The sequence below is a fragment of the Colobus angolensis genome, unplaced genomic scaffold, assembly GCF_000951035.1.
Source record: "Colobus angolensis palliatus isolate OR3802 unplaced genomic scaffold, Cang.pa_1.0 Scaffold16, whole genome shotgun sequence".
Taxonomy (NCBI): Eukaryota; Metazoa; Chordata; class Mammalia; order Primates; family Cercopithecidae; genus Colobus; species Colobus angolensis.
In genome coordinates this window covers 15,503,127-15,529,829 of record NW_012114710.1, presented here as the reverse complement: position 1 = coordinate 15,529,829, position 26,703 = coordinate 15,503,127, and the positions used below count along the sequence as shown (strand labels likewise).

Genomic DNA, 26,703 nt, shown 5'->3' with positions numbered 1-26,703 from the left:
TTTTTTTTTTGAGATGGAGTCTTACTCTGTTGCCGAGGCTGGAGTGCAGTGGCACGATCTCAGCTCACTGCAAGCTCTACCTCCCGGGTTCATGCCATTATCCTGCCTCAGCTTCCCAAGTAGCTGGGACTACAAGCGCCCGCCTCCATGTCCAGCTAATTTTTTGTATTTTTAGTAGAGACAGGGTTTCACCATGTTAGCCAGGATGGTCTCGATCTCCTGACCTTGTGATCCACCTGCCTCGGCCTCCCAAAGTGGTGGGATTATACGCGTGAGCCACCACGTCCCGCTGAGAATACAGTATCAGATGTTTTAAGTACATGTGATCAACAGTACAAATACAGTAATTATAGTACTTAAACCTTAGTATCACACATCTTTAATATATTAGATATAAACAACAATAAAATCACTTCCTACCTTGAAAACTTTATAGAAGCACTTTTCATTTTACAACACAAAGCTCATATGAACCTACAATAAGTCTAGTAGTCTGTTCACATGCCAAGGGATAAGGCTGAACAATAAATTAACCCTTTAAAAATGTCTATGAACCAGTATAATTTTCTATTTGAGTTCTGCAGAGCAATGACAACTAAGAAATATTTTTAAAGGCTGAAGAGAATCCAGCGGCAATGAAGTTAATTAATTAACAAGACTAAGAGAAAAATAAATAGTTCAATATTAACAATACAGTATATTTGCCAGCACAATCAAATCAGTATAAACACCTACTGAACTTAGCAAAATGTTATATTGTATCTAATTATGTCAGATATCTGATGAGAATGCTTTGTATTATAGAAATAGTTTCTTCTCTCTTACACAGGACTTTAAAGCAAATCCAAACTGACAATTTAACTGTTTTGGAAAATGTATTCACTGCAGAAATGCCCACAATAAGCAATGCTATCTGATGGCATGGTAATGTGAAACATAAAAAATTTAACTAGATAATTTTTATTTCAAACCTGAAGCAAAAATACAGAATGCTGAGTTCATTACTTTATGTATCTATTATAACTAGGAATTACTACCTTAAAAATATTCATTCTCACAATGTTTGTTTTTAGTTGCCCAGACATGTAATGGGCCAGGTGCTATATGAACAGTGAAGAATAAAACACAAAAGGTTCTCTGCAAAGAAAAAAACGTTGGCCTAGGGTACTTAGTATGTCCTTACAAATTTAATTATATATGGTTTCTGAAACTAAAGAGAAATGTTTTTCCAAACAGTTAACTTTCTAAGTGGGTGTCTCTGCACCTATATAGTAAGTCAAAATTTCAGGGGACCATAGATATTTTAGAAACACAAAATTGCTAATTGACTATTTCAGTTGATGTTATATTTATCAACTGTACTTCCTGGGTATGTCTTCTAAAGTACATCCTTACATGCAAAATGTTTTAAATCAGTGAAACAAACATTATGTCAAGTCTTGCAAACCTAGTCATAGTAAAATAAGGAACAAGTTCCAAATTTTTAACCTGGACAAAGAATCTAAACCAAGCATATCATACATCCAAAACACATATCCATCGATAAGTCACCAAATCTGGGGAAAAGCAACTGCGATTGACTATGAGGCTGCCGTAATTAATCTTCATCGTCTCGTTGCAAAGGTATAACCTGAATTTCTTTGGCTATCCTTTCTGCTAATATTCTATTATTTGCAGCAATTACTCTTCGTGACATCAAATCAAATGGTCCACCTAAGAGCAAACAAGTATGAAAAATAGTTTTATCTGGTACAAAAATAATTCATATAAAACGAGTATAGCAATATGTACTATGGTCACATAACATTTTAATACTTTCAGTTTTCTTAAACAAAAATCTACTCTGTTACATTTCTACAACGTATAAGCTTAGACAATATATAACTAAGTTTCCAAGCATAATGTTTGAGTAAATAATGAAGTCATACCAGTTAGAAAATGTCTTATTTTCTCTATTTCTATTTTTGTACATTCTTATTATCTCTTTATTGTTTAAGAATCTATGGACAGGGCTGGGCGCAGTGGCTCATGCCTGTAATCCCAGTACTTTGGGAGGCCGAGGTGGGTGGATCACGAGGTCAGGAGATCGAGACCATCCTGGCTAACATGGTGCAACCCCGTCTCCACTAAAAATACAAAAAATAAAATTAGCCAGGTGTGGTGGCAGGCACCTGTAGTCCCAGCTACTAGGGAGGCTGAGGCAGGAGAATGGCGTGAACCCGGGAGGCAGAGCTTGCAGTGAGCCGAGATTGCACCACTGCACTCCAGCCTGCGTGACACAGTGAGACTCCATCTCAAAAATAAATAAAAAAAAAAATCTTTGGACAGAAAGTGTGAATCCAATGGATTTTCATACCACTGTCCTTCCCAATTCCTTATTTCTTTGTTGCCTTTCTCCCAGATCACTGGTCAATTCTTTCAACCCAGATTCACACTTTAGTTTAAAATTTTCACGATCAGTTGAAAGCAATTAATTTAATTTCTCTAGTCTCAACACAGAAAGTGATGGTGGAGGAAGTCCATCATCAACTATCACCATTGTCACCATTCAAAGAGCTCTAGGTATAAGCCTCAGACTCAGTGACTGTCTGGGCCAAGGGTGTCCAATATTTTGGTTTCCCTGGGCCACACTGGAAGAATAAGAATTGTCTTGACTCACACATAACACACACTAGCACTAATGACGGCTGATGAGCTAAAAATAAATTTTAAATCGCAAGAAAATTCATTATGTTTTAAGAAAGTTTACAAAGTTGTGTTGGGCCGCATTCAAGGCCATCTTGAGCCACATGTGGCCCATGGGCTGCAGGTTGGACAAACTTGGTCTAGGCTTTTTCTACAGCCTTTCAGGAGTACCTGAAACTCACACTAGAAAAGGATTAGCCATTTATTATTGTAAGTCTCACATTACCATTACCTCTTATCCTTACCTCTATCTCCTAAAGCTTATTTTGATTTTGCACACAATTACATAGCTTGTTTCTGCTTCAAAAGATGCAGTATAACGTATATCAAAAAGGTTTTTAAATTTTACATATGGAGAAAAGTCCAACAGATGTGTGGAGATCTGCTTCACTCTCCATAATTCTACCTGTAACATCCATTAGTACGCCACCAGCTTCAGTCACAATAATGCCAGCTCCTGCAACATCCCAACAGTGAATTCCCATTTCATAATATGCATCTGCTCCACCAGTTGCCACAAGGCACATATTAACAGCTGCTGTTCCAACACTCCGGATCCTAACAAATAGAATTTATAAATAAAATTGGAAAAAATAATCCATTCAAGTAAGATATTCCTCCTTAACTTCACTTTAAGTGTCAACTGAAGAAACTTGGAACAGTCTAGAGGATAAAGATTTTAAGAGGTGATATCTAATTGTAAAATAAAAAATATGTATAAATCTAATTATCATGGTGTATAAATCACAAAACCCTCACAAAGCAATACTTCAATAAGATAAACATTAAAACAATAATTTTTCATAAAAAATAAAGATAATGGTTAATTCTACAACAATGAAATGCAAGTATATTAATATTTGTCTAAATCCAGTTACTAAAGCTTATATTATTTTACACACATATACACATACCCACAATGCCAACAGTCTCTAGGAGGTGTAAAATATCATGGTATGGGTCATTCTCAACTGGGTGTGCGTCATACATGTGCCTAAAGCAACAACAGCATTCCAGGCTCTGCACAGACCTAAGCCTGCCGTGGAAAATTATTGTAGGTTTGCCCTCTCATAGCACTTCTTCCTTGAATCCAAGTTAAGTTGAATATGACTACACTTGATAGCAATTGTAGCAATAATTTATTCAGTAAAGAATCATCAATGTTAAAATTAATGGGTGAAAGTCTGATATTTATAGAGTGTCAAAGTGTCTCTCCACAAGATACATAATAAGTACAATAGAAAAATAGCATCTTTACAATGGTCTACCATTACCAAGTGATCCAAGTTAATATCACTCAAAATGGGACAAAAAGAAATGTGCCTGATAAAATGCACTGAGAAGGACAGAATATTACCTTTGTGGCATTCCTGCCAAAAATCCATGATCCAAATATAATCATGAGGAAACTAGACAAATTCAAATTCAAGAGACAGACTGCAAAATAACTGGCCTATACTTCTGAAAAATGTCAAGGTCATAAAAGACAAAGACTAAGCAAGTTCTAAATTAAAGGAAATTGATGAGAAATGACAACTAAATGCAATCCATGACTCTAGACTGGACGTTGGATTAAAATTTTCAAAATTTGAATAAAGTCTTTATATTAGATTATGTATCCATGTTAATTTCCTTTTATCATTGTACTGTGGCTATGTTACACAATGTCCCTTTTATTAAAGACATACACACTGAAATGTGTATTTAGAAGACAAACGTCATCATGTCTGCTAGTTACTTTCAAGTGGTTTTTACACAAATTCCTTCTGCAACTGTTTAAAGCGATGGCAATAAGGGAGTGAGTTCTGTTCAATGAGATCTTTCACAGTTTACTTATTTAAAAACATGGGAAACTGATGACTAATGTGGCATTTGTTTTATATCTCAAAAATAAAAACAAAAAAATTGCACCTAAGTACATCCTTTATGCCAAAGAAATTTTAAAAAGGATTAGAATAACATGATGTCATTGATCTGATATGTTTTCCATCATATGTTTTTGAAGCACATCAAATCTGAGAAAGTACTAGTAAGTGCACCAAATTTCCACAGATGTTTGTTTCCCAGATAAATAAAATCAAATTAACTTTAGTGGCAGTTTTTTAGTTATAAAGAAAAGTGCATTTCCCCACATCTCACGAGATATGATGTGATATTTGATATCTCATATCATAGAATGCAAATACCAAGGTCTTTCATAGTTAATTCCCTGGTATTCTATTCAGATATAGAATCCTAGGCTAGCCGAACAACAGTGATACCTACTAGCAGTGCTTCCGTCACTTCTAATGAGCATCATGGGATCTCAAGCAAGCGGTCTTGCAATCAGCAAGAGAATATTCTTTTATGGAAAATATTACGAAAGGATTACCAAACAGATTACTTAACTACCAGGTAATTAAGACTACGGTGTAGATTCTGCACTATGTGTTCCGAATCTTATCTTATGTGGTCCTCCTATACAGCTGTGGTCCACCTATATAGCTAACATGCTATATTGTAAAAAGGATTACATTTGATGTCACAAAGATTTGAGTTTGCTCCCATGTCATGTCATCAAATAAAGATTCCAATTTATTTTAGACAAATGTAGTAATGACTACAGCTAATATTTGTAAAGCACCTAGCAGAGTGCCTAGCATATAAAATGTCCATAATAAAAATAGCTAATTTTATGATAAAATTATTCTCTAAACCATAATGTCAGAAAATAACATATACCATACATAGTGGATTTCATCTGCATGAATTCCTGAAAATTAAACAAAGGAAATGGATTCAGAATAATGTACTTTGCCTCATAAATGTTGGTTCTTAGGAACTTATTAGACTGTTTCTGCTTGTTTAAAGCATTCATTCAGATTATAACTCTCTTTAGTTTAATTGTTTTGTATAAGTAATTCTGAAATCCCATTGTAAAACTGAAGAATCAGCTGAATGCAAAAGATTATAAAAGCAATCAGTAAGTTGGTACTTCTTAGTAATATTTTCCTGGTTATACTTTTGAAAAAAATCTGAAGTAAAAATTAGTTTTTATTTCAGCCAACAGCAAAATTAAAGGTTAAAGTTGTAAACCTCTTGCAGTTTTTTTATGAGTAACATAACCTTTTTATAGCCCGTGTTTACAGTCCTTGCTTCAAGACAGCACAGTGTAGCAGCAAGTTTATTGCCCTTCCCTCAAGGGCATCATTCTGGGAGGTTCTGTAGCTATTTGACAGAGACTCTCTTTTACTTTACTCATTACTATATAGACCACATACGCATAGTACATAATTAGTTTGTACATAGTCAAACTGTATTTTGAAGGGTCTGATTCCTAAGAGAAGTGCAATATTGAAGAAAGAGAAATGATCTGGGAGCCAGGATTCTAGTCACACTTCCATCCAGCTGTGCCATCTCAAGCAGCCACATCACCTACTTGAACCTCAGTCAACTCATCTACAAAATAAAGCTGGATTATTAGATGATCTTTGATCAGTTCTAAGACTCTTATAACTCAGTGATATTTTCACAAAGAAAAAGACAGAAATATTAGGTGGTGAAAATATTACCTGTTGTTATTCACAATCACCATATTTTGTTCAATAAAGGATTTTTATGATTTTTCATATAAACAACTATGGTCAAAGAAATAATATTTAATGGCCGGCTGCGGTGGCTCATGCCTGTAATCCCAGCACTTTTGGAGGCCAAGGCAAGTGAATTACAAGGTCAAGAGATCGAGACCATCCTGACTAATATGATGAAACCCTGTCTCTACTAAAAATACAAAAAAATTAGCTGGGCGTGGTGGTGGGCACCTGTAGTCCCAGCTACTCCGGCAACTGAGACAGAAGAATCACTTGAACCCCCGAGGCAGAGGCTGCAGTGAGCCAAGCTTGCGTCACTGCACTCCAGCCTGGTGACAGAGCGAGACTCTGTCTCAGAAAAAAAATAAAAAAAAAAAATAAGATATAGTATTAACTACACTAAAGTGATGGACCTCAAACCTCTAGCTTTTCTTGAAGATTTAAGGATAAAAGTAAGGATAAATATTTCCTTTTAATTTCTTCATTTATGAAACTGTCATTATAGAGGGACTCTGAGGTTTGGAGAATAATAATGGCATGCCAATTTGGAACTCCCTATACATCCCCCTGGAATATAATAAAACGAAATCAACCAGGAGGAAAAATAAAACCCATAGGACCCATTCCATCAGCTAGAAATCAGGAAACACAAACTCTCAAACTACATCTAAGTAGAAGAAAAACAAACATATAAATTCTAACAGAGCACCGGAGGCCCAAACATACACAGAGTAGGGGAGAGAAGGCAGAAAAGACTTTGTGAGGAAGAACAGGGAGGAGCAGAGGACCCACAGGGAACAAAGACAAAACCACCCTCAGAAAAGAGTCAGTGAGACAATAAACACAAAAACAGAAACACTGAGCACAGATCAGCACTTGGTAATTCATAGTCCTGGCTATAGGTAACGGGCTAGAAAATATGCAGAATCTGACCAGGCAGCCTCAGAGAAGCTGTGATTCTGAAGGAGAATCAGATAAGATAGCAGAGATGGTATTCCTTGGAAACAAGTGAAGGAAAAGTAGGAACTAAGAGTGAAAACTTAAGGATACTGCAGAAATGAATGATAAACAAAAGACAAGCCAACTCTATCTACAACCAGTAGATATTCATAAAAGAAAATGCACAGAAGGGCACAACTGGCAAAATAAGAAATTCAGAAAGCAGGAACCCTGATCACAAAATGAAGTGAAAGTAGAAAAAAGTAGACCACATTCACACAAAACTACTGCAAAACATCAGACGCTGTTAATAAAATGGTTTTGTTTTTTCTGCTTGTTGTAAAGTCTCTCCCCGAAAACCAACAATGAAGGGGAATAAAATGAATATCAATCCAATCCGAATTAAATACTTTCAAACAAAAACTTGTGAATACTGAAAAAAAAGTTACATCAGCGATATAGAAACTAAGAGCAGAAATGGACCAAAATACATACATAAAACAAGATGGCTGAACTCAGGAAAGAAATGGAGGGGGGGGAATAAAAGATAAAATAATGTTAGGAATGAAGAATAAATTACAAGGTGCCAATGAAAGAATAGATGAAAAGAAAACTTAATAAAGAGAAATTAGGAAAAGCAATAAAAGAAGTAAAAAGAAACAGAGAAAATGGCTGAAATGAAGACACAAAGGAGATGGAGCATTCCTACTGGTGTCTTTAAAGAAAAAAATAACAGAAGTGCACTAGTACTAAACTATATCTTAAGGAAACTTCCCAGAAATTAAAAAGACATGAGCCTATATACTGAAACAGATAACTGACCCAGAATGAGCAATTCTAAGATACATCCTTTAAAAACTGTTAGCCAACAATTAAGGCGGAAAAAAAAAACAGCCTCTAGTTAAAAGATAAAATCATGTAAAAGCCAAGAAAAATTAGATTTGCATCAGATTTCTCAAAAACAATATACAAAGCAAGGCAACAGTGAAAGAACATTTTCAAGAAATTTATACTTTCATTAAGGATACTATATCCAGCCAAGCTGTCCTTCAAGTCTCAAGGCCACAGAAAAGCATTTTGGAAAATACCCAAACTCAGGGAAAACTGTGCACATATCCCCCAAGGAATCTACTAAAGGATGAACTTCATCCAATTAAAAAGGTGGCTGGAACACTTCACAAAAGGACTGCGAGCATTTTATAACGTCAAATGAAGAACTAGGATCAAAGAGTGGGGTCATGGGTTGAAGAATATGTAAATATAATATCTTCTGGCAAAGTAGACAGAATGCAACTTTAAAACTGGGATAAAGAGAGAGAAAAGGGGACTGGGAGACTGTTACATAGGAAGGGGACTGGGAGACTGTTACATAGGCAGTAGGTGAAGCCAAAACATTCTAGATAGTAAATAGTTAAGTAAGAAAAGAATATTAAAGGTACTATAAAAGTTTTATTACAAAAGAAACCTGCTGGAATAAAACGTAATCTTTATAAACACAAAAAGAAATTTTAAAAGAGGCAGAGAAGGCACATCAAATGAATACAGTAACTATAACATCATACAGACAGTAATTATAACACACAACAATACAACAGAATTGAGACGAAAGCAGTCATATCAATAAATTAATAGGCCTAACCTATCTGTTCAAAAGATTTCAAATTGACTTATAAAGTGAAATTTCACGCAATGCTGTATACAACTTCAAATGCAGTGGTTCAAAGGACTAAAAATAAAAGGGTGGACAAAGATTTATCAGGCAAACAGTAAAAGTAAGAAAGCAGGGGCCGGGCACAGTGGCTAACGCCTGTAATCCCAGCACTTTGGGAGGCAGAGGTGGGTGGATCACTTGAGGTCAGGAGTTCCAGATCAGCCTGGCCAACATGGCGAAACTCCGTCTTTACTAAAAATACAAAAGCCAGGCATGGTGATGCATACCTGTAATTCCAGCTACTCAGGAGGCTGAGGTAGGAGAATTGCTTGAACTTGGGATGCGGAGGTTGCAGTGAACCGAGGCTGTACCACTACACTCCAGCCTGGGTGACAGAGCGAGACTCTGTCTCCAAAAAACAAAAAAAAAAGGCAGGAATTGCAATTCTGATGTCAAAGTAAAATTCAAGCACAAAAGCATGAAACAAGACAAAGAATACATAAAAAGTATACAATAAACTAAGTATGTAACTATTATGAAAAGACATCAAATAACATAGCTTCCACCTACATAAAATAAAAGAGTTGCAAGAAGAAATACAGAGAATTACACTAATAATAAAACACTGATACATCAGAGACTCTCAGTATAAGACAGGGCAAATAGACAAAAAAAAAAAAATTAATTAGGTAAATCTTTTGGCTATATATTGAATGTTACACCCTGGAAATAAGGAATTTTACTATTTTTCAGTGCATATGAAACTTACAAAAATTGATCACAGAATAGGGCACAAAGAAAACATCAGGTTTCAGAAGGCAGAATTGTTATAATGTAATAAAACTAGAGATTAAAGATGAATTTTTAAAAAACCAAAAAGGTGTCTGCTATGGTTGAATGTTTGTCCCCTCCAAAACACATGCTGAAATTTAATCCCCAATGTGGCGGTATTGGTGGGGGTGCCTTTTAAGAGGTATTAGGTTATAAGGGCTTTGCCTTCTAGGTTCATGGCTTATAGGTTAAGGGTGGGGTGATGCTGATAACAAATACTTGAAAATGCAGAAACGACTTTGAAATGAGTAATAGGTAGAAGATAGAAGAATTCAGAGGAGCAGGCTAGAAAATGCCTGCATTTCCGTGAATGAAGCATTAAGGAAAATTTTGTGAGGGCTTAGAAGACAAGACCAGGGAAAGTTTGGAATGCCTTAGAGACTGGGTTAAGTGGCTCTGACCAGAATGCTGATAGAAATAGGAACAGTATTCTGATGCGGTCTCAGATAAACCTGAGGAACAAGGTATCGGATCCTGGAGGAAAGGCCATCCTGGTTATCAACTGGCAAAGAACTTGTCTGAACTGTGTCCATGACTGAGGGTTTCTTTTTTTTTTTGAGACAGAGTCTCGCTCTGTCGCCCAGGCTGGAGTGCAGTGGTGTGATCTCGGCTCACTGCAAGCTTTGCCTCCCAGGTTCACGCCATCCTCCTGCCTCCACCTCCCGAGTGGCTGAGACTACAGGCGCCCACCACCACGCCTGGCTAATTTTTTGTATTTTTAGTAGAGACAGGGTTTCACCATGTTAGCCAGGATGGTCTTGATCTCCTGATCTCATGATCCACCCGCCTCGACCTCCCAAAGTGCTGGGATTACAGGCGTGAGCTACCGTGGCCAGCCGACTGAGGGTTTCTTGAAAGCCTAAACTTAAGAGTAATGAATTAGGGTATCTGGCAGAAGAAATTTCTAAACAAATTATAGAAGTAGCTGCATGGTTGCTTTTGGCCACTTTGCTGAGATTTGCAAGCAAAGGAGTAATTTAAAGACAAATTTATAACTAAAGGGGAAGCAGAGTGGCCAGATGCAGTGGCTTACACTTATCATCACAGCATTTTGGGAAGCCAACTTGGGCACATTGCTTGAGCCCAGGAGTTGGAGATCAGCCTGGGCAGCATGGCAAAACCCCATTTCTACACAAAATACCAAAAATACAAAAATTAACTGGATGTGGTGATGCAAATCTGTGGTCCCAGCTACTTGGGAGGCTGAAGTGGGAGGACTACTTGAGCCCAGGAGGTGAGTCTGCAGTGAGCTATAACTGCACCACTGCAATCCAGCCTGGGCAACACAGTGAGATCCCATCTCCAAAAAGCAAAGCAAACAACCAACCAACCAAAAAGAAAGGAAGCAGAGCAAAAAAATTTGGAAAACTCTTAGCCTGGCCAAGTAAAGAGTGAAAAGGTATGTTCAAAGGAGGAAACCAAGAGTTAGCCAGGAACCATTTGCTAAACAGATTAGCACAGCTACACAGGAGCCAGGTGTTATTTCTAAAGACAATGAAAGAAAGGACCTGAAGGCATTTAAGAGATCTTCAAGGCTGCCCCTCCCTTTACAGGCCCAGAGGAGTGCAGAATGGTTTCACGGAATGGGCCTGGGATACTCTCCAATGCTGGTTGCTCAGGGCCATCCTAGACTGTGCTCCCTGCACCCCAGCCAAGGTCAAGTGACCCTAGGTGTAGCTTATACTACATCTCTACAAGGTATAAGTTGTAAATGTTAGCAGCAAGATACCAATTCTGCAAGCTTGCATAAAGGAAGAGCTGTGGAGGCTTTCCAGCCTCCACTTGGCCTTAAAGATTGTCCTCAGAAGCCTGGGAGCCCAGGAAGAGACTTGTCTGAAGGGCAGAGCCACAGTGGAACTGTGGGGTTACTGGTAGCAGAGACTCTCCACCAAGGTAAAGCCTAGTAGAGCCCAGGAAGTAAGGCCACCACAGGGAGTCCCCAACAGGGTAATGCCTGACTAGTGGAGCCACGAAAGCAGGACCACCACCTGGGCCTCAGAACTGTGGAGTCACCACAGCAGCATGCAAGGTACACCTTGGAAAGTTTCAGGCACTGGACTCCAACCCATGCCAGTAGCCATATGGGCTATACCCTGCAAAGCCACAGGGGCAGGGCTGCCAGAGGCCTTTACCCAGCCCTCGACCCCCAGTGTCTCCACGAGGTGGTACATGCAGTCAAAAGTGATTATTCTTCAGCTTTAAGATTTCATGTCTGCCCTGCTGGGTTCTGGACTTGCATAGAGCCTGTTCTTTCTTTTTGCCTAATTTTCCCTTTCGGAATGGGAATGTTTGTCTTATGCCTGTGTCACTATTGTATCTTTGAAGCAGATAGCTTGTTTTGATTTCACAGGCTCATAAATGAGACTCTGGACTTTAAACTTTTACGTTTGTGATAGAACAAGTGAAGACTTTGGGACACTGGGATAGAATGAGTGTATTTGTGTGGAAAAAGACAAATCTGGGGAGTGTCAGGGGTGGAATGCTGTGGTTTGAATGTTTGTTCCCTCCAAAACTTATGTTGAAACTTAACCCCCAATCTAGCAGTACTGAGAGGTGGGGTCCCTAAGAGGGCTATGCCCTCATGAATGAATTAATCCACTCATGGGTTAACAGATTAATGAGTTATCCTAGGACTAGGACGGTGGCTTCATAAGAAGAACAGAAACCTGAGCTAGTATGCTCAGCCCACCATGTCACATTCTGTGCTGCCTCAGGACTCTACAAAGAATCCCCACCAGCAAGAAGGCCCTCATCAGATGCAGCCCCTTGACCTCGGACCTCTGAGCCTCTATACTGTAAGAAATAAATTCCTTTTCTTTATACGTATACATTACCCAGTTTCAGGTATTGTGAGCAACAGAAAATGGACTAAGACCCTCGTTGTGAAAATTTAATATAACTCTTCAGTAAAAGAGGAAATACAAGCAAATTACAGAATTCATGAAAAATAATTATAATGAAAACATTAAGTATCAGTATTTATGGGATATAATGAAAACAGTGATCAGATGAAAATTCATAGCCTAAATACCTACATCAATAAACATAAAGGAATTAAAATAAATTTTCTAATCAAAAAGGAAGAAAAAAGGAAACAAAGTAAACCAAAAGAAAGCACGAGGATGAAAATAATTGTGCAGAAAAGAAAAAACCATCTAAAGTTAAAATCCTGATTCTTTGAGAAAAAAGAACAAGGAAAAAAGCACAAATAGACAAAATAGGTGACAAAGGGGAAATAACCACTGATACAGAGAAGCCAGAAATTAATTATAAGAGTCTATCTTACACACTTCTATGCAAATAATTTGAAAACTTAAAGGAAGTAATTTCATAGGCTGTGGAAATGCTCCAGATCAAATAAGGCTAAGGAGACACGACGACTAAAAGTAATAACGCTGACTCTCGACTGAATCCTACTCTGTTGGAAGACAAATCTATAAAGAACATTAGCAGATTAACTGACAAAACTGAATATGGATGACAAATTAGATTAAAAAGTATATTTATGAAATCAATGTTTTCATAGTTATGGAACAGAATCTCCCTATTCTTCAGAAACCATGATGTATATAATTCATTCTAAAATGGTACAGGAAAAAAAAAGGTGTGTGTATGCACATACACATGTATAGAGAGAGAGAGAGAGAGAGAGAATAGAGGTGGTAAAGAACTTACCCATGAACAGGAATGCAAAAAAGCTTTTCCATATTAGAAAGAACAATTCCTACAGTCTCTGGTGTTCTGGAAGAGCCCAACTCAGTCACCAAGAGTGATTTGGTAATATCTAGAAAGAAAGAGTTAGGTTTCAATATTTAGAATTCTAGAAAATATCTGACACTTGTAATTCAGAAGAGGGCATTTGTATCCCTCTTCCTTGTTTTATCATGTTTCTTTATAAGCGTTTAAATAATAAAATACTGATAAATTAATTATCCCCAAGTGATCCTTTTTATAAGCATCAGAGTCCAGCTGCTTAGGCCCTTCCTGAGAAAGTATATAACGTAACCAATTTGCCTGCATACATAATACCTTTAGTGGGAAACAGCAAATGCCTTAAATATTTAAAAAGGAAAAAGGAGAGATTAAATTCAATAAGGGATTTATGTATATATTTGAAAGAAAACAAATTACAGTAAAAGTAAAAATTTTACTTTTACAACGAAAGTAAAATTCTCTGACATCCATTTACAAGACTGACAGGTTATCCAAGGTTTTCCATTTGAAACTCAGGACACACCCAACACCCCACATCTCACCTCCTCTCAGCAGTTGAGATGTATGTTCACCAGCTGTGTTTGAGCATTTCTGTAACTGTTGTACTACTTTTAATAGTTATATAATTTAGGGCTGGGTACGGTGGTTCACACCTGTAACCCCAGCACTTTGGGAGGCGGAGGTGGGCAGATCACGAGGTCAGGAGTTCGAGACCAGCCTGTCCAACATGGTGAAACCCCGTCTCTACTAAAAATACAAAAAATTAGTTGGGCATGGTGGCGCGTACCTGTACTCCCAGCTACTCCAGTGGCTGAGGCAGGAGAATAGCTTAAACCCAGGAGACGGAGGTGGCAGTGATCCGAGATCACGCCACTGCACTCCAGGCTGGGTGACAGAGCAAGACTCTGTCTCAGAAAAAAAAAAAAAAAAAGGTTACATAATTTAGTACTTTTAAAGTGAAGAACGACTATGCAAAGGAAAAGAGTTGTTTCTATGAAAGCTACCATATTCCTTCAGGTCTAAGATTTGTATTTTCTCACATGTTGACATCTAGAAAAATAAGAATGCATCCTCCATTTCATGGGGTCTTAGATTTTCATAAAAAGGAAATAGCCTAAAAATCTGCTCTTAAATTAAGTGTTTGATTGAGGGGAAAAAGTATAAAAGCCTAGAAAGATTCTAAACTCAAATTATTTTGCAAGTACTTCTAAGTTCTTGCTGCACTGAAAAGAATCTCAAAGTGCAAACTGTGGAAACTGATGTGGTTTATGGAAGAACAGTAACTCAAAACTTCAATAAGCTGGGAGAAAGAAAAAGAAAAGTTTTAATCTGCAGAGTGCCAGTGCCTTTAAATTATAAAGCCCAAAGAGGCATTTAAAATATACCAACACACAGTCTCACTCCCCTGGAGTTAAATAATTACCACTTGAAGCCGCTTGCTATGTGGGCTCTAGACTCACTGATGCCAAGCAGCCATAAAATGCCATACACCCTATAATTCAACAGTGTATAGCCAATCACTAAGCAATGTTATTTCTGTAAACAAATGAGAATTCCTGAAGTACAACTTTTCTAATCATCCCCTCTCCCAGTGTGTCCCTTTTTCTTTAAAAACCTGAGCCTCTGCTAAGTTCTCTGGAGCACACTCCAAGGTAATCTAGAAGTGTGTCCTGGGCTGCAGTCCTCAACTTCGGCCCAAATAAACTCTCTACATTAATTTTGCCTGTGCTTCCTTTTTTGAGGCCGACAGATGTAATAGAGAAGGAAGAACTTAAATTGCCATTTGGCTCATATAAAATATATGTCTCATTTTCAGTGATTCCCAGCTTTAATGGGCTTTTTTCCTCCCCATTTACTTTGTAGTAATTGGTCCTAGGGGCATCAGATCAGAGGAATTCTATAAAGAATTTTAGATGCAGTAGATAAAACATAAACCATGAACTCCACAAGGACAGTGTGAAAGGAAAATAAATCTGAGGACCCAAAAATCACTGAGCAAAGGGAAAAGTCAAGCCGGGAACTGTGTCAGGCAATCCTGTCTCCCACTTAATTCCTAAATAAGACACCTACAAAGACAAAAGAGCTACATACCTCCCTTACAATTTCCCCAAAAGGAAATTCCTTATGGGACCTCAAGATCTTTACCCTAAAACAGTTCTGGCTGAATTTTGCTCTGGCAATGTAGACTGACAGCTTATCTTCACAGGTGTGGGACAGAAAGTCATCCCTCTGCTCACCTGAGACAAATTCGTATCTGATTGCTTCCTCTGCCCTATTGTTTATGTAAAAATGCAGATTCACTGAGCCAGACTCAACTGTGTATTTAAAGGCTGATTACAGACTTAAAAGAATGTAATCATTTGTCATTTATCTACCTATAACCTGAATACCATCCCCTTCCCCACTTCTAGTTGTCCTGCCTTTATGTACATCTTACACATATTGATGTTTCATGACTATAAAAGCAAACTGTACCCCAACCACCTTGGGCACATGTCGTCAGGACCTCCTGAGGCTGTGTCACGAGTGCATCCTTAACCTTGGCAAAATAAACTTCTAAACTGATTGAGACCTGTCTCAGATATTTAGGGTTCTCAATCGGAAGCCAGTCTTAATCATCTTCCTATCTCTATCACAAAATATAATGTTGAGCCTGAAGTGTTTGCTCAATTACATTTCTTTCCCTACTTCCACTCCACATTCAAAACTGAAGTCAAAAAGAATAAAGAGATAATAAACACAATTTATAAATCTGTTAACACTTGGAGAATTCCACAGGTGAACATTAAAAAACAATAAAATATTGAGTACACAATATGAGTAGCACCAAAAATTGGAATTAACTCTACCTTCTTGTTGTGAAACTTGTAGTTTTTGACCATTACAAAAGGCACCTTTTCCTTTTCTGGCAGTGTACATCTTGTCTTCCACACAGCTGTACACAACTCCAAATTCTATCTGCAGAGGAAATCAAGTTTCCTTTACCAAACCTAAGTATTTTTCATATACTTTTTTCTAAGAAAATAACAAGACAAGCTGGTATACTGACTAATAACAATGGACTGAAATGGCTAAACTGTGGGATACTTAAAATGTTAATTTCCAGACTAATTAAGAGAAAGAGGTCACCAGAACTGATATCCTTGACTCTCCTCCCATCCAGGTCCAGATCTAAGAACACCCACCTTACTTCTCTTCCTCCTGCCTCAGAAGACAGGGCTTTCCTATTTTCTAAGTGAACACTTCTCCGGTGTCAGGACTCCTACCCTCACATACATTCTCTCAAAAACTGCTCCATCAGCTGATTCCCTCGTCTCTTGGATTTTTCTTCTTCTACCTTCTCTTTAAGTTTCTCTCCTCCTTACAAAACCTTTGAAATGTTATTCTACCCTTTTCCCTTCACTGCCAATGAGTTACTTTGCATTTCTTATTCTCCTCTTAATATATTACAATGTGGCTTCTGCCCTGATCACTCATTCTTCTGAAAGTCCCACAAAGAGAATATAAACAAACGTTGTTTGTTGCCTCAAATGCCTTGTCTGAAGAATTGGAGCCTGCTGGCTCAACACTTATTCAATATTTAATTTACTACCTCCATGTTCCCAGCATTATTCTCTTAGTTCTACTTCACCTACTAATTTGTCTCAGAGTTATGACTTTAGAACATTCTTTTCTGCCTCACCCTGAAAAGTTAGGCACCTCAGGCTTTTTTCTTCCTCCTCCCATTGCTTCAATTTCCCTTTTAGCTCTCCATATTCACACAGGTTGGTTCTTTCCAGTCCACAAATTCATTTTGGCTCCCATCAACCTCATAATCAGGGGAAGAACCTATGGTTCCAAACCTAGTCTTGCAGAATTTCAAAGACAAAATCACTAATTGCCTGATCACCTCCCATTTCTTCCCCATAAATCTCTTTCATATTTAATCTTAAAAATACTTCCCAATTTTGTATTTCCTTGGCTATTCTCACTGCCTCTACTTAGTTCGGAATCACCCACGCCCCAGTATAATCTCTACATTGCTAGAATTATCTGTCACTTTCCACTTCAAAACCTCTACTGGTTCCCAACTACCTAGAAACAAAAACAATTTTCTTCCATGGACTGGCCACAGTGCCTCACAGTAAGGCCAAACTAACCTCTGTCCTGGCCACTTGGAGCACTTCCCTCATCATGAACATCTCACCATTCCCCACACATATCATGGTCTTCAATTTCTCTAAGCTGTTCTTTCTGTTTAAAACGCTTTTCTCTTCCCACCCACCCCCACCCCCTTGCCGCCAATCTGGAAAACCCCTAGTTTTCTAAGGGCCAACTCACATGACCAACTTCTAAGACCCCTGCTGTTATGAAGATTTTACCAACCCACTCTCAGAAGAACTGGTGACATCATGTGTTCCCACAGTATTTTTTTTCACTGTTCCACCACCTATCATCTTACCTGTTCACACATCTAACTTTGTGCTGAGCTGTGAGTTCAACGGCAGGAACAGCACATAGCCCAGAGCTGATTGTATACTGAATGCTCACTTAGCTTCTTCTGGACATTCTCACTAATTAATACAACCCTGGGGCTAAGCTGTCATTTGTCTAATTTGTGTTTTACGTTCAGAAATGTTATAACAGATTTTATACATGTTGATTTTACATTATGAAAAGTTCCTTGAAGATAGGTAGGTAAAATGTTAGTAACCACTCTTCACTGTTTGACCAACTAAGTAGCCAAACAGCAAGGAAATGCTATAGCTATGTGTTTTATTCTGCCAGACTTTAGACATAAGTATTTGGACATAAGACATAACCTGAACTATGTGTAGGTTCCTAAGGAGAGTCTGTATTTTCCAGCTATGCTTTGTCCCCTGCTACTTGCTGGTTTCTAAACTTATTTCTTCACTAACACCTACTAAAGCATTCCCAGTTCAAATCTCACCTCTTCCACGAAGCATTTTAGATCACATATCAACTGCTATCCCATCTGACTCTATCACATATATCATGGTTACTAAATACTGAGTTGTATTTCAGTTACTTGTGTATATTTTCTCCTTACAACTCCTGCTTCTCAAATACATTAAATTTTATTCAGTGGAAATGTACCATGAAAATTTTAACAGTCCTGTAGCTTATATTCAAAATAATGCAGTTATATAAATAAAATATACAGACAAACCTGAATTTATTATGAAAACACATTTACTTTTTCTCAGAAAATGAGAGCAAGGCATATAATCAAATATATGTTTAAAAAAACATACCTTTTTATTTACAGCAAAGCCAATTGAAACAGCTACAAAAGGAAATCTTTTTTTAAAAAAAAGGACAAAACACAAATTAACCAACGTAGAACTTTTGCTAATAAAATTAATCTTTTCGTAATATAAGTGTTCTTAAAATTTTTCCTATAAAAAATCTCATCTCTACTCCCCACAAAATCTAAGATGCAGAACAGTTTGTATGGTATACAACCCTTTGTAAATAGGACAAAGTGGAGGTATTATACACACATACCCACACACACACACGTTCACACAGGATGCTTCTACAGGCATGAAACATCTCTGAAAGGATTCACAAGAAACTCATAACAATGGTCATCTCCAGAGATCGATCCTGGGAAACCCGAAATAGAAGTGCGAAGGGCATTTTGCACTGTGTTTTCTATCTTTTGAAGGTCAAATTCTATGAATATAGTAGCTATGTAAAAATATTTTTTCATGGACGCACACAGTGGCTCACTCCTCCCAGCACTAATTTAGGAGGCCAAGGCAGGAGGATCATTTGAGCCCCAGAGTTTGAGACTAGCCTGGCTGGGCAACATGGCAAGATGCTGTTTCTACAAAAAAAAAATTACAAAATTATCTGAGTGTGGTGGTGCACGCCTATAGTCCAAGCTTCCCCGTTAGGCTGAGGCAGAAGGATCCCTTGAGCCGAGAAGGTCAAGGCTGCAGTGAGCTGTAATCATGCCACTGCATGCCAGCCTGGGTGACAGAGACGCTGTCCCTCTTTAAAAAAAAAAAGTCAAAATTGTAAAAACTTTTAAATCAATTTGTTTAAAGAAGAAAACTGTAAAAACTTTTAAATCGATTTGGTCAAAAAGCATATATTTTAGTGATTTTTTCTTTTATCTTTTTTTTTTTTTGGAGACGAAGTTTAGCTCTTGTTGCCCAGGCTGGAGTGCAATGGCATGATCTCAGCTCCCTGCAACCTCCAGCTCCCAGGTTCAAGTAATTCTCCTGCTTCAGCCTCCCAAGTAGCTGGGATTACAAGCATGTGCCACCATACCCAGCTAATTTTGTATTTTTAGTAGAGACGGGGTTACTCCATATTGGTCAGGCTGGTCTCGAACTCCCGACCTCAGGTGATCTGCCCGCCTCAGCTTCCCAAAGTGCTGGGATTATAGGCATGAGCCACCGCGCCTGGCCTGTGATTTTTTTTTCCCTATATCCTAGATCATGATAAACACAAATACTGCATTGGACAAAATAAATCACTGTCACTTGTCTCTACTCCAACAGCAAACTTTAGGCTTGGCCTCTGAAAAGTAGACTTTGAGCCAAAATTTTTCCAGAGCTGCATGACAGTCTCAACACAGGTTGTAACTGCTGACTCACAAGAGAATTAAGATCAAGGAAATAGACAAGATCAAGGTTCAACTCTTGAAACTAAAGCTATTGAAAGTAAAATCTTTTAAATATGTAATAAAGTTTTTAACAAAAATAAGATACTATACAGTGTATTGTACAGTCTTCTCTTCTGTGAAAATATATTAGCATCTTTCCACATTTAAAAGATACAATATTCTATCACATATAGATTCTAAACCTTAGCTTTGTAGACTTCAAAGATTGGATATATAGTACAGATGTGTATGACTACATGGGAACTTCAAATATGACATCTATATGTAATCCCACCAGAAGCAGCTACTAATTTTAACTGTCACGGGCAATTTCATCAGGCTTTCTTCTAGTAATATCATATACTTACTCTGTGCCAGGCACTATACTAAGTTCTTATATGAATGTACTACTCATAGAGTTGAGTTACAATTCTATGAGGCAAGTACTATTAATATGGCCTTTTTATAAATGTTTTTTTGATACTGTGGCCTAGAAAGGTTAACTAACTTGCCTAAGGTGAAAAAGCCAGCAAAAAAGTACCAGAATGCAAGTCTATCGATCCTAACACCCCAGCAATTTTTTTTTTTTTTTTTTTTTGCCGGCCCCGGCCCCATCCCCATCCCCCTAAGGGCTGAGGGGAGGGGCCTCCCCTGCACTTTTTAACCCTGTTTTTCACTCCTGGACTGAACTCATTCTATATCGACAACACTCTCCAAGAGTGACTGCATTAGTTTTACTAAAATACATTTTTTTTAACATAGTTTAAATTTTTTAAATTTATTTTTATTTTTTGAAAACATATTTTTGGCCAGGTGCAGTGGCTCACGCCTGTAATCCCAGCACTTTGGGAGGCTGAGGCAGGCGATCACCTGAGGTCAGGAGTTCAAGACCAGCCTGGGCAACCTGGTGAAACCCCGCCTCTACTAAAAATAGAAAAATTAGTCGGGCGTGGTGGCAGGTGCCTGTAATCCCACCTACTTGGGAGGCTGAGGCAGGAGAACCGCTTGAACCTGGGAGGTGGAGGTTGCAGTGAGCCGAGACTGTGCCATTGCATGCCAGCCTGGCCAACAAGAGCGAAACTCCATTTCAAAAAACAAAAACAGAAACAAAACATATTTTTACATAGTTACTACTAATAGATCCATATTAGTAGATCCATATAAATCTATGGTATGTGCCACTCAAAGAACAGAAAATGGCATTCAGGGCAAAGTGCCCTTCTCACTCTCAAAGCTGCAATGCTGTTTGCTTCCCTTTTTAGATAGTGCCAACAGTGGGAAAAAGAATGGTGAACAGGGCACTTGGCACCACAGGACAAGATCACATTAATATTTCTTTACCTCCTCCATATCTGATAAGTCTGCATAATACATTTTGCTCCACTATTACATTTTATATACACTTTATTAGAATAAAGAAGCATAAACAAAGTATACAATTTTCTAAAGTGTACATGTTCCTAAACAGAGTATCTACACGTCAATCCAGTTAATAAGTAAAGAGTAATTATATTAGAAATTTAAAAACATACCTATGTACAAAGTTAGTTGTTCCATCAATAGGGTCAATGATCCATGTGGGGTTGTCGGTTAAGATACTTTTTTCCCCGGCTGCCACAGATTCCTCACCAATGAAACTAAAAGCAAGTGGGACAAACTCTTAATCTTTACATTGATTTCAACAATTTCCAAATCATAACATTTCCTTAGCTACACAGAGTACTATAAAACACAGCAGGCCAGGCGTGGGGGTTCACGCCTGTAATCTCAGCACTTTGAGAGGCTGGGGTGGGCAGATCACCTGAGGCAGAAGTTCAAGACCAGCCTGGCCAACGTGGTGAAACCCCGTCTCTACTAAAAATACAAAAATTAGCCAGGCATGGTGGCAGGCACCTGTAATCCCAGCAACTTGGAAGGTTGAGGCAGGAGATGAGCTTTAGCCTGGGAGGTGGAGGTTGCAGGGAGCTGAGATCGCGCCACTGCATTCCAGCCTGCGTGACAGAGTGAGACTCTGTCTAAAAAAAGGTCCAGACACACTCTAATACTCTCCTCCCTTCAAGAGGCAGAGCCTAATATCCCTTCCTTGAGTGCGAGCTACACACAGATACTTGTTTCTAACCAATAAAGTGTAAGTGACAGTATACAAAACTTTGGAGACTAGTTCACAAAATGCCCCTCTGATTTGCATCTGGTTCAGACTGTTTCTCCCTCCCTGTGCCACCTGCACCGGACTAGATGTCAGCTTCCACGTTGTGAGTTACTCTGTAAAGAGGCTACATGGTAAGGAACTGAGAGAAGCTACCAGCAGACAACTCCCCCAGGAACTGACATCTGCCAACAATCACATGACTGAATGGATCCTTGAGCTCCAGTACAACCTTCAGTTGACTGGAGCCCTGACCAACACTTCGACTGTAACTTCATGGAAGACCTTGGCAAGAACCATGTAGTCAAGCTACTCTCATATGCAGAACCCCAATGGTGAGATAATAAACATTTCCTATACAGAGTAAATCAAAATACCTGTGAGATGGATACTTTTCCTTTATGGAAGAGATAAGCATTTTTTCAACTTTTTGGTCTGTAGCAGTTACCAAATCAACTGGAGAACTTTTCAGCATAACATTCATTTCATTTTTTAGAGCTTCACAAACTACCTAAAAAGAGGTTTTGGTAAGCAAATAGAAAAGGCATAATTTTAAACAAATAGATAAAATACATAAATGGTTTAAGACATTCAATCTGTCTTAAATAATATTCTTTAAAGACATTCTTAAAAATATCTTACATCTATAAAATAAGCCTTTAATAGTTACGTCTTTCTAAAAACAAAAATTATATAATCTTACATCTTATTTTAGATTCACAACTGTCATCACAGAAACTTTGATCATATAAAATCAGGGTATACGCTCTATTTAAAGTATTTAGTAAAATGAAAATAAATGTAGACTGATCAAAGGGTGTATTTTATTTAACAAGGCAGGCTGGGTGTGGTGGTTCACACATGTAATCCCAGCACTTTGGGAGGCCAAGGTGGTCCAGGAATTCAAGACCAGCCTGGATCCTCATCTCCAAACAAAAATTTAAAAAATGAAAAGTAGCTGGACATGGTGGCTCATGCCTGCTGCAGTTCCAGCTACTCAGGAGGCTGAAGTGGGAGGATTGCTTGAGCCCAAGCCTGGGAAGTTGAGACTGGAGTGAGCCATTATCCCGCCACTACATTCCAGCTTGGGTGACAAGCAAGACCGTTTCAAAAAAAGAAACCAAACCAAAACAAACAAAACAAGGCAACAACACAGTGTCCCCACCAATCACATTATAACTGACAAAATCTTAGCTCATACCTCTCCAGCTCGTCTTGCTAGAGTTACTGCATAATCCATGCATTTCTGCCAAGGATCAGCCATCTTCTGAAAATATTTGACAAATACCTGTACAAAGTAGTTACAACTGTCTTAGTACTCTTAATTATAGAATAGTTAGTTCACAAAAGCATCTTAATTAGAAACAGACTGTCATTTCAGGATTCACCCCCTGCCCTAGAGTTTTTCCCAAGATTTATGCCTATACCCAGTAAAAAACATTTCTCATCTAAATTACCTCATTTCTATATTAAAATATTTTCATAATAAAGACTATTCTATGAAATTGTTTCCCAGTATGTCCATACCATATTACACTTTTTTAAAAAAAAAAAACAAAACATTTGTTTGGAGAATAGATAAGAAACAACGCAAGAAATACTTTAAAAGTTAGCATAATATTTGGGAGGAGAATAAAGTGAAAACAAGAGAAAGAACACTGGGAATACTAAAAAAGAAGCTTGAAGGGAAACAGCAAAAGGTACTTGAAAAAATTACGTGTAAAGATGAAGAACTTAAGGCTCAGAGATGAGAAATAATTTGCCCAAAATTACAGACAACTGACACAGAACTTGAACTCAATTCTGATTTTAAAGTCCATTGTTCCTTGTATTATAACATTCTGAGAAAAGAAAATTCCAGGAAAAAAAAAAAAAAAAAAAACAACAGTAAAAAAGCAAATTTATTTCCCTGAGTTTCAGAGAGGGGGAAAAAAAAAACGAACATATATTTCTGTTCCAAACTGTCCAGCTTTCCACTGACTTCTGAAGACTAAAATAACTCACCACTGGCTTGATCACACTCTGAAGTCTGCATCTAGCACAGTAAAGCTTTTTAAGCTGTCAGACTAAAAACTGTGGCACCATTTAAAAAGCAACCCTGATTTTGTCTCCTTTCCAATAGAAAATAGACACAGAGTTACATCTTGAAGACTATTCATCTTGGGGCCCACATTATAGGAAAGAGGACAGGAGTGGAAAGGAAGGGCAAAAGACCCACATGCCGAATTTCTACCTGTTACTTTTTCTTCCTGATAAAAGCATTTTTTAAAATTTTGTTTTAAAGGAAGCCACTCTGTGAGTCATATAAGCAACTCCTTCAAGTTCTTCACGAATTGTTTCCAAACTTTTTTTTTTCACTCTTACTCCCATTCTGCTCCACTAGTCTTAACAGAACTAGATGTTCTCAAGCTGTACGTGCTTTCCTGCCAGAAACAGCTCAAGCCACTCACACTCCTGCCTTCTAACAGCACTAACGTAACTCTACAAATTCTTCAGGACCCATTTCAAAAGCTACTGTCTCTTCTAGGGATTCTCCACCCAGAAGTCACTATGTCCTTCACCATTCAATAGATGTTTACTGAATACCTATTATATGCTATACACTGCACCATGGGGAGGAAAATCAGGTCCTGTTCACACTTTCTAGGAGGGACTCAATATTAATAAAAAATTAAAGACTACATGCAAAATAACAACTGGAATAATACAAGTTAAGAAGGAGAAGTGCAATGAGAAGCATCTAAAAGGGAGCTTTCACCTGGACTTAGGCATCAGATCAGGTTTCCCTGAAGACAAGATTAAACCAAGAGGAGAACAACAAGTGAACACGCATGAACTCACTCAACTGCAGGATGCCTGGGGCATGAAGACTAACTGAAGGGCCTAAGTGTGACAGCTCAGATGAAAGGAAACAGGAGGAATAAAGCTGGGGAGGTAGTGGGGATCATCCCCTACAGGCGGGCCTTAGGGATAAGACACTGATTGAAGAGGCTTCAGGAATCACTTCATTGTGGTTACTGAACAGAAGCCTAGAAAGTGAGTGTGGATGGAGGGTTAGCAGATTTACATTCAGGATGCAGTAGTGGGAGGACACCTGATGATTGGCTGAAACCTGGGAGGGAAGTTTTGCTGGTAGAGAAGTTAAGGGAGTCAAGAGATACCTGTTTTGAGGGAATCAGTAACAGATGGGCTACAGAGTACCAGGGACAGGAAGAGTCCAGATTTCCCATTCTGGCAACTGTATGGATAACAGTCACAGTCTACTGAAACAGGGAGCAACAAAAAAAGAGTCAAGTTTGGGATATAGGTAGGAGTTTGAGAGATTAGGAGTTTAATTAGCAGAAGATGAGAGGCCTCTGTAAAATCAAAAGATGTCAGTTATGCAGCTGAATCATGGATCCTGAGCTCACAGGTATGGCCTGCAGATAGAAACATGTAAGTTACTTGAGCAGACAGCAACTGAGGTCCTGAGTCTGGACATGGTTGGACAGGCATGATTGACAACTGCGTAGAAATGTGATCCCACAAAATCAGTAGGATCCAAATGGAACAGACTGACTGTGGAAACCTAGCAAGGACTGTCTTCAGATTCATCTTGGCCTCTGTCCAGCATTCCTTTCTCCTGTATATGGGGCAAGACCCCTACTGAAATGGGGGTCTTAAGATCTACAACCAGACAAGGTAGGTCAGATAATTTCTTCATGGTCAGTTCTAAGACAGAAAGGTGGTCCAAGATTCCTGTCAAGGGCTATGGGAGTTATAGGCCAGGAATGGTGGATGAAAACCATATATACACACACACACACACTTATATATATATACACACTATATATTTATATACTATATATAAGTAAATATACTATACATAAGAATATTTATATACTATGTATAAAGTATATAAGTACATTTTATATATCTTTTTATATATAGTTATATCTATATAAATCACAGTACATTTATTGATGGGCAGGGTCCGTAGTTTACTCACTTTCATTTTCCCAAAGCCATAAACACCTGAACTGTTTGTGCTGTTTCAGTCCTGGTCACAGCCTTCCAGCGTGGGAGCCAGGCCACCTGTCCCAGCAGCGCGACTGCGGCAGCACAGGACCTGGGCGCTGCCCCATCACTTAGAGTGACTACCTGGGCCTGGGGATACACCAAGTTTATCGGAGCTTTTCGGAGTTGGGGACATGAAAAGGGGCAATTATTCCATAGAAGCCGCCCCAGAGGTTAAGTGAGGTCGCGTGAGCGAACCGCTACTCCAATGTCGGAACTGTTCCTGGTCGCCCAGGGCAGCTCCGCATAACGCAGCAGGCAGGGGTCACCCAAAGGTGGCCTCCGCCCTAGGCGCCTACCGCGCACAGCGCTCGCCCCCGCCCCTGCGGAGGGAAGGGGCCGCGCTGGAAACACAGAGCGCCCGCTGAACCCGGAGGGTGTGGCGAGGGGAGCGTGAGGAAAATAACGGTCTCACCTTGGGTAGGAGCACGTCCGGCTAGCTCTATGCCCGGTGTTATCACGCTCGGCTCTTCCGGAGGTAGAGGGGCTACTC

General features: G+C 38.7%; 1 protein-coding gene across 1 annotated transcript; it reads right to left on the bottom strand.

Moving 5' to 3' along the window:
- Nucleotides 1–364: 364 nt before the first annotated feature.
- IMPA1 (inositol(myo)-1(or 4)-monophosphatase 1) lies at nt 365–26,703 on the bottom strand. The gene is given in 12 exon segments (XM_011937128.1): nt 365–1,713; nt 3,092–3,243; nt 13,351–13,459; nt 16,239–16,347; nt 18,645–18,690; nt 21,541–21,645; nt 22,532–22,665; nt 23,356–23,442; nt 26,143–26,180; nt 26,183–26,248; nt 26,251–26,326; nt 26,626–26,703. Coding segments are annotated over 11 exon segments (990 nt in total). The 5' UTR covers nt 26,279–26,326; nt 26,626–26,703; the 3' UTR covers nt 365–1,597.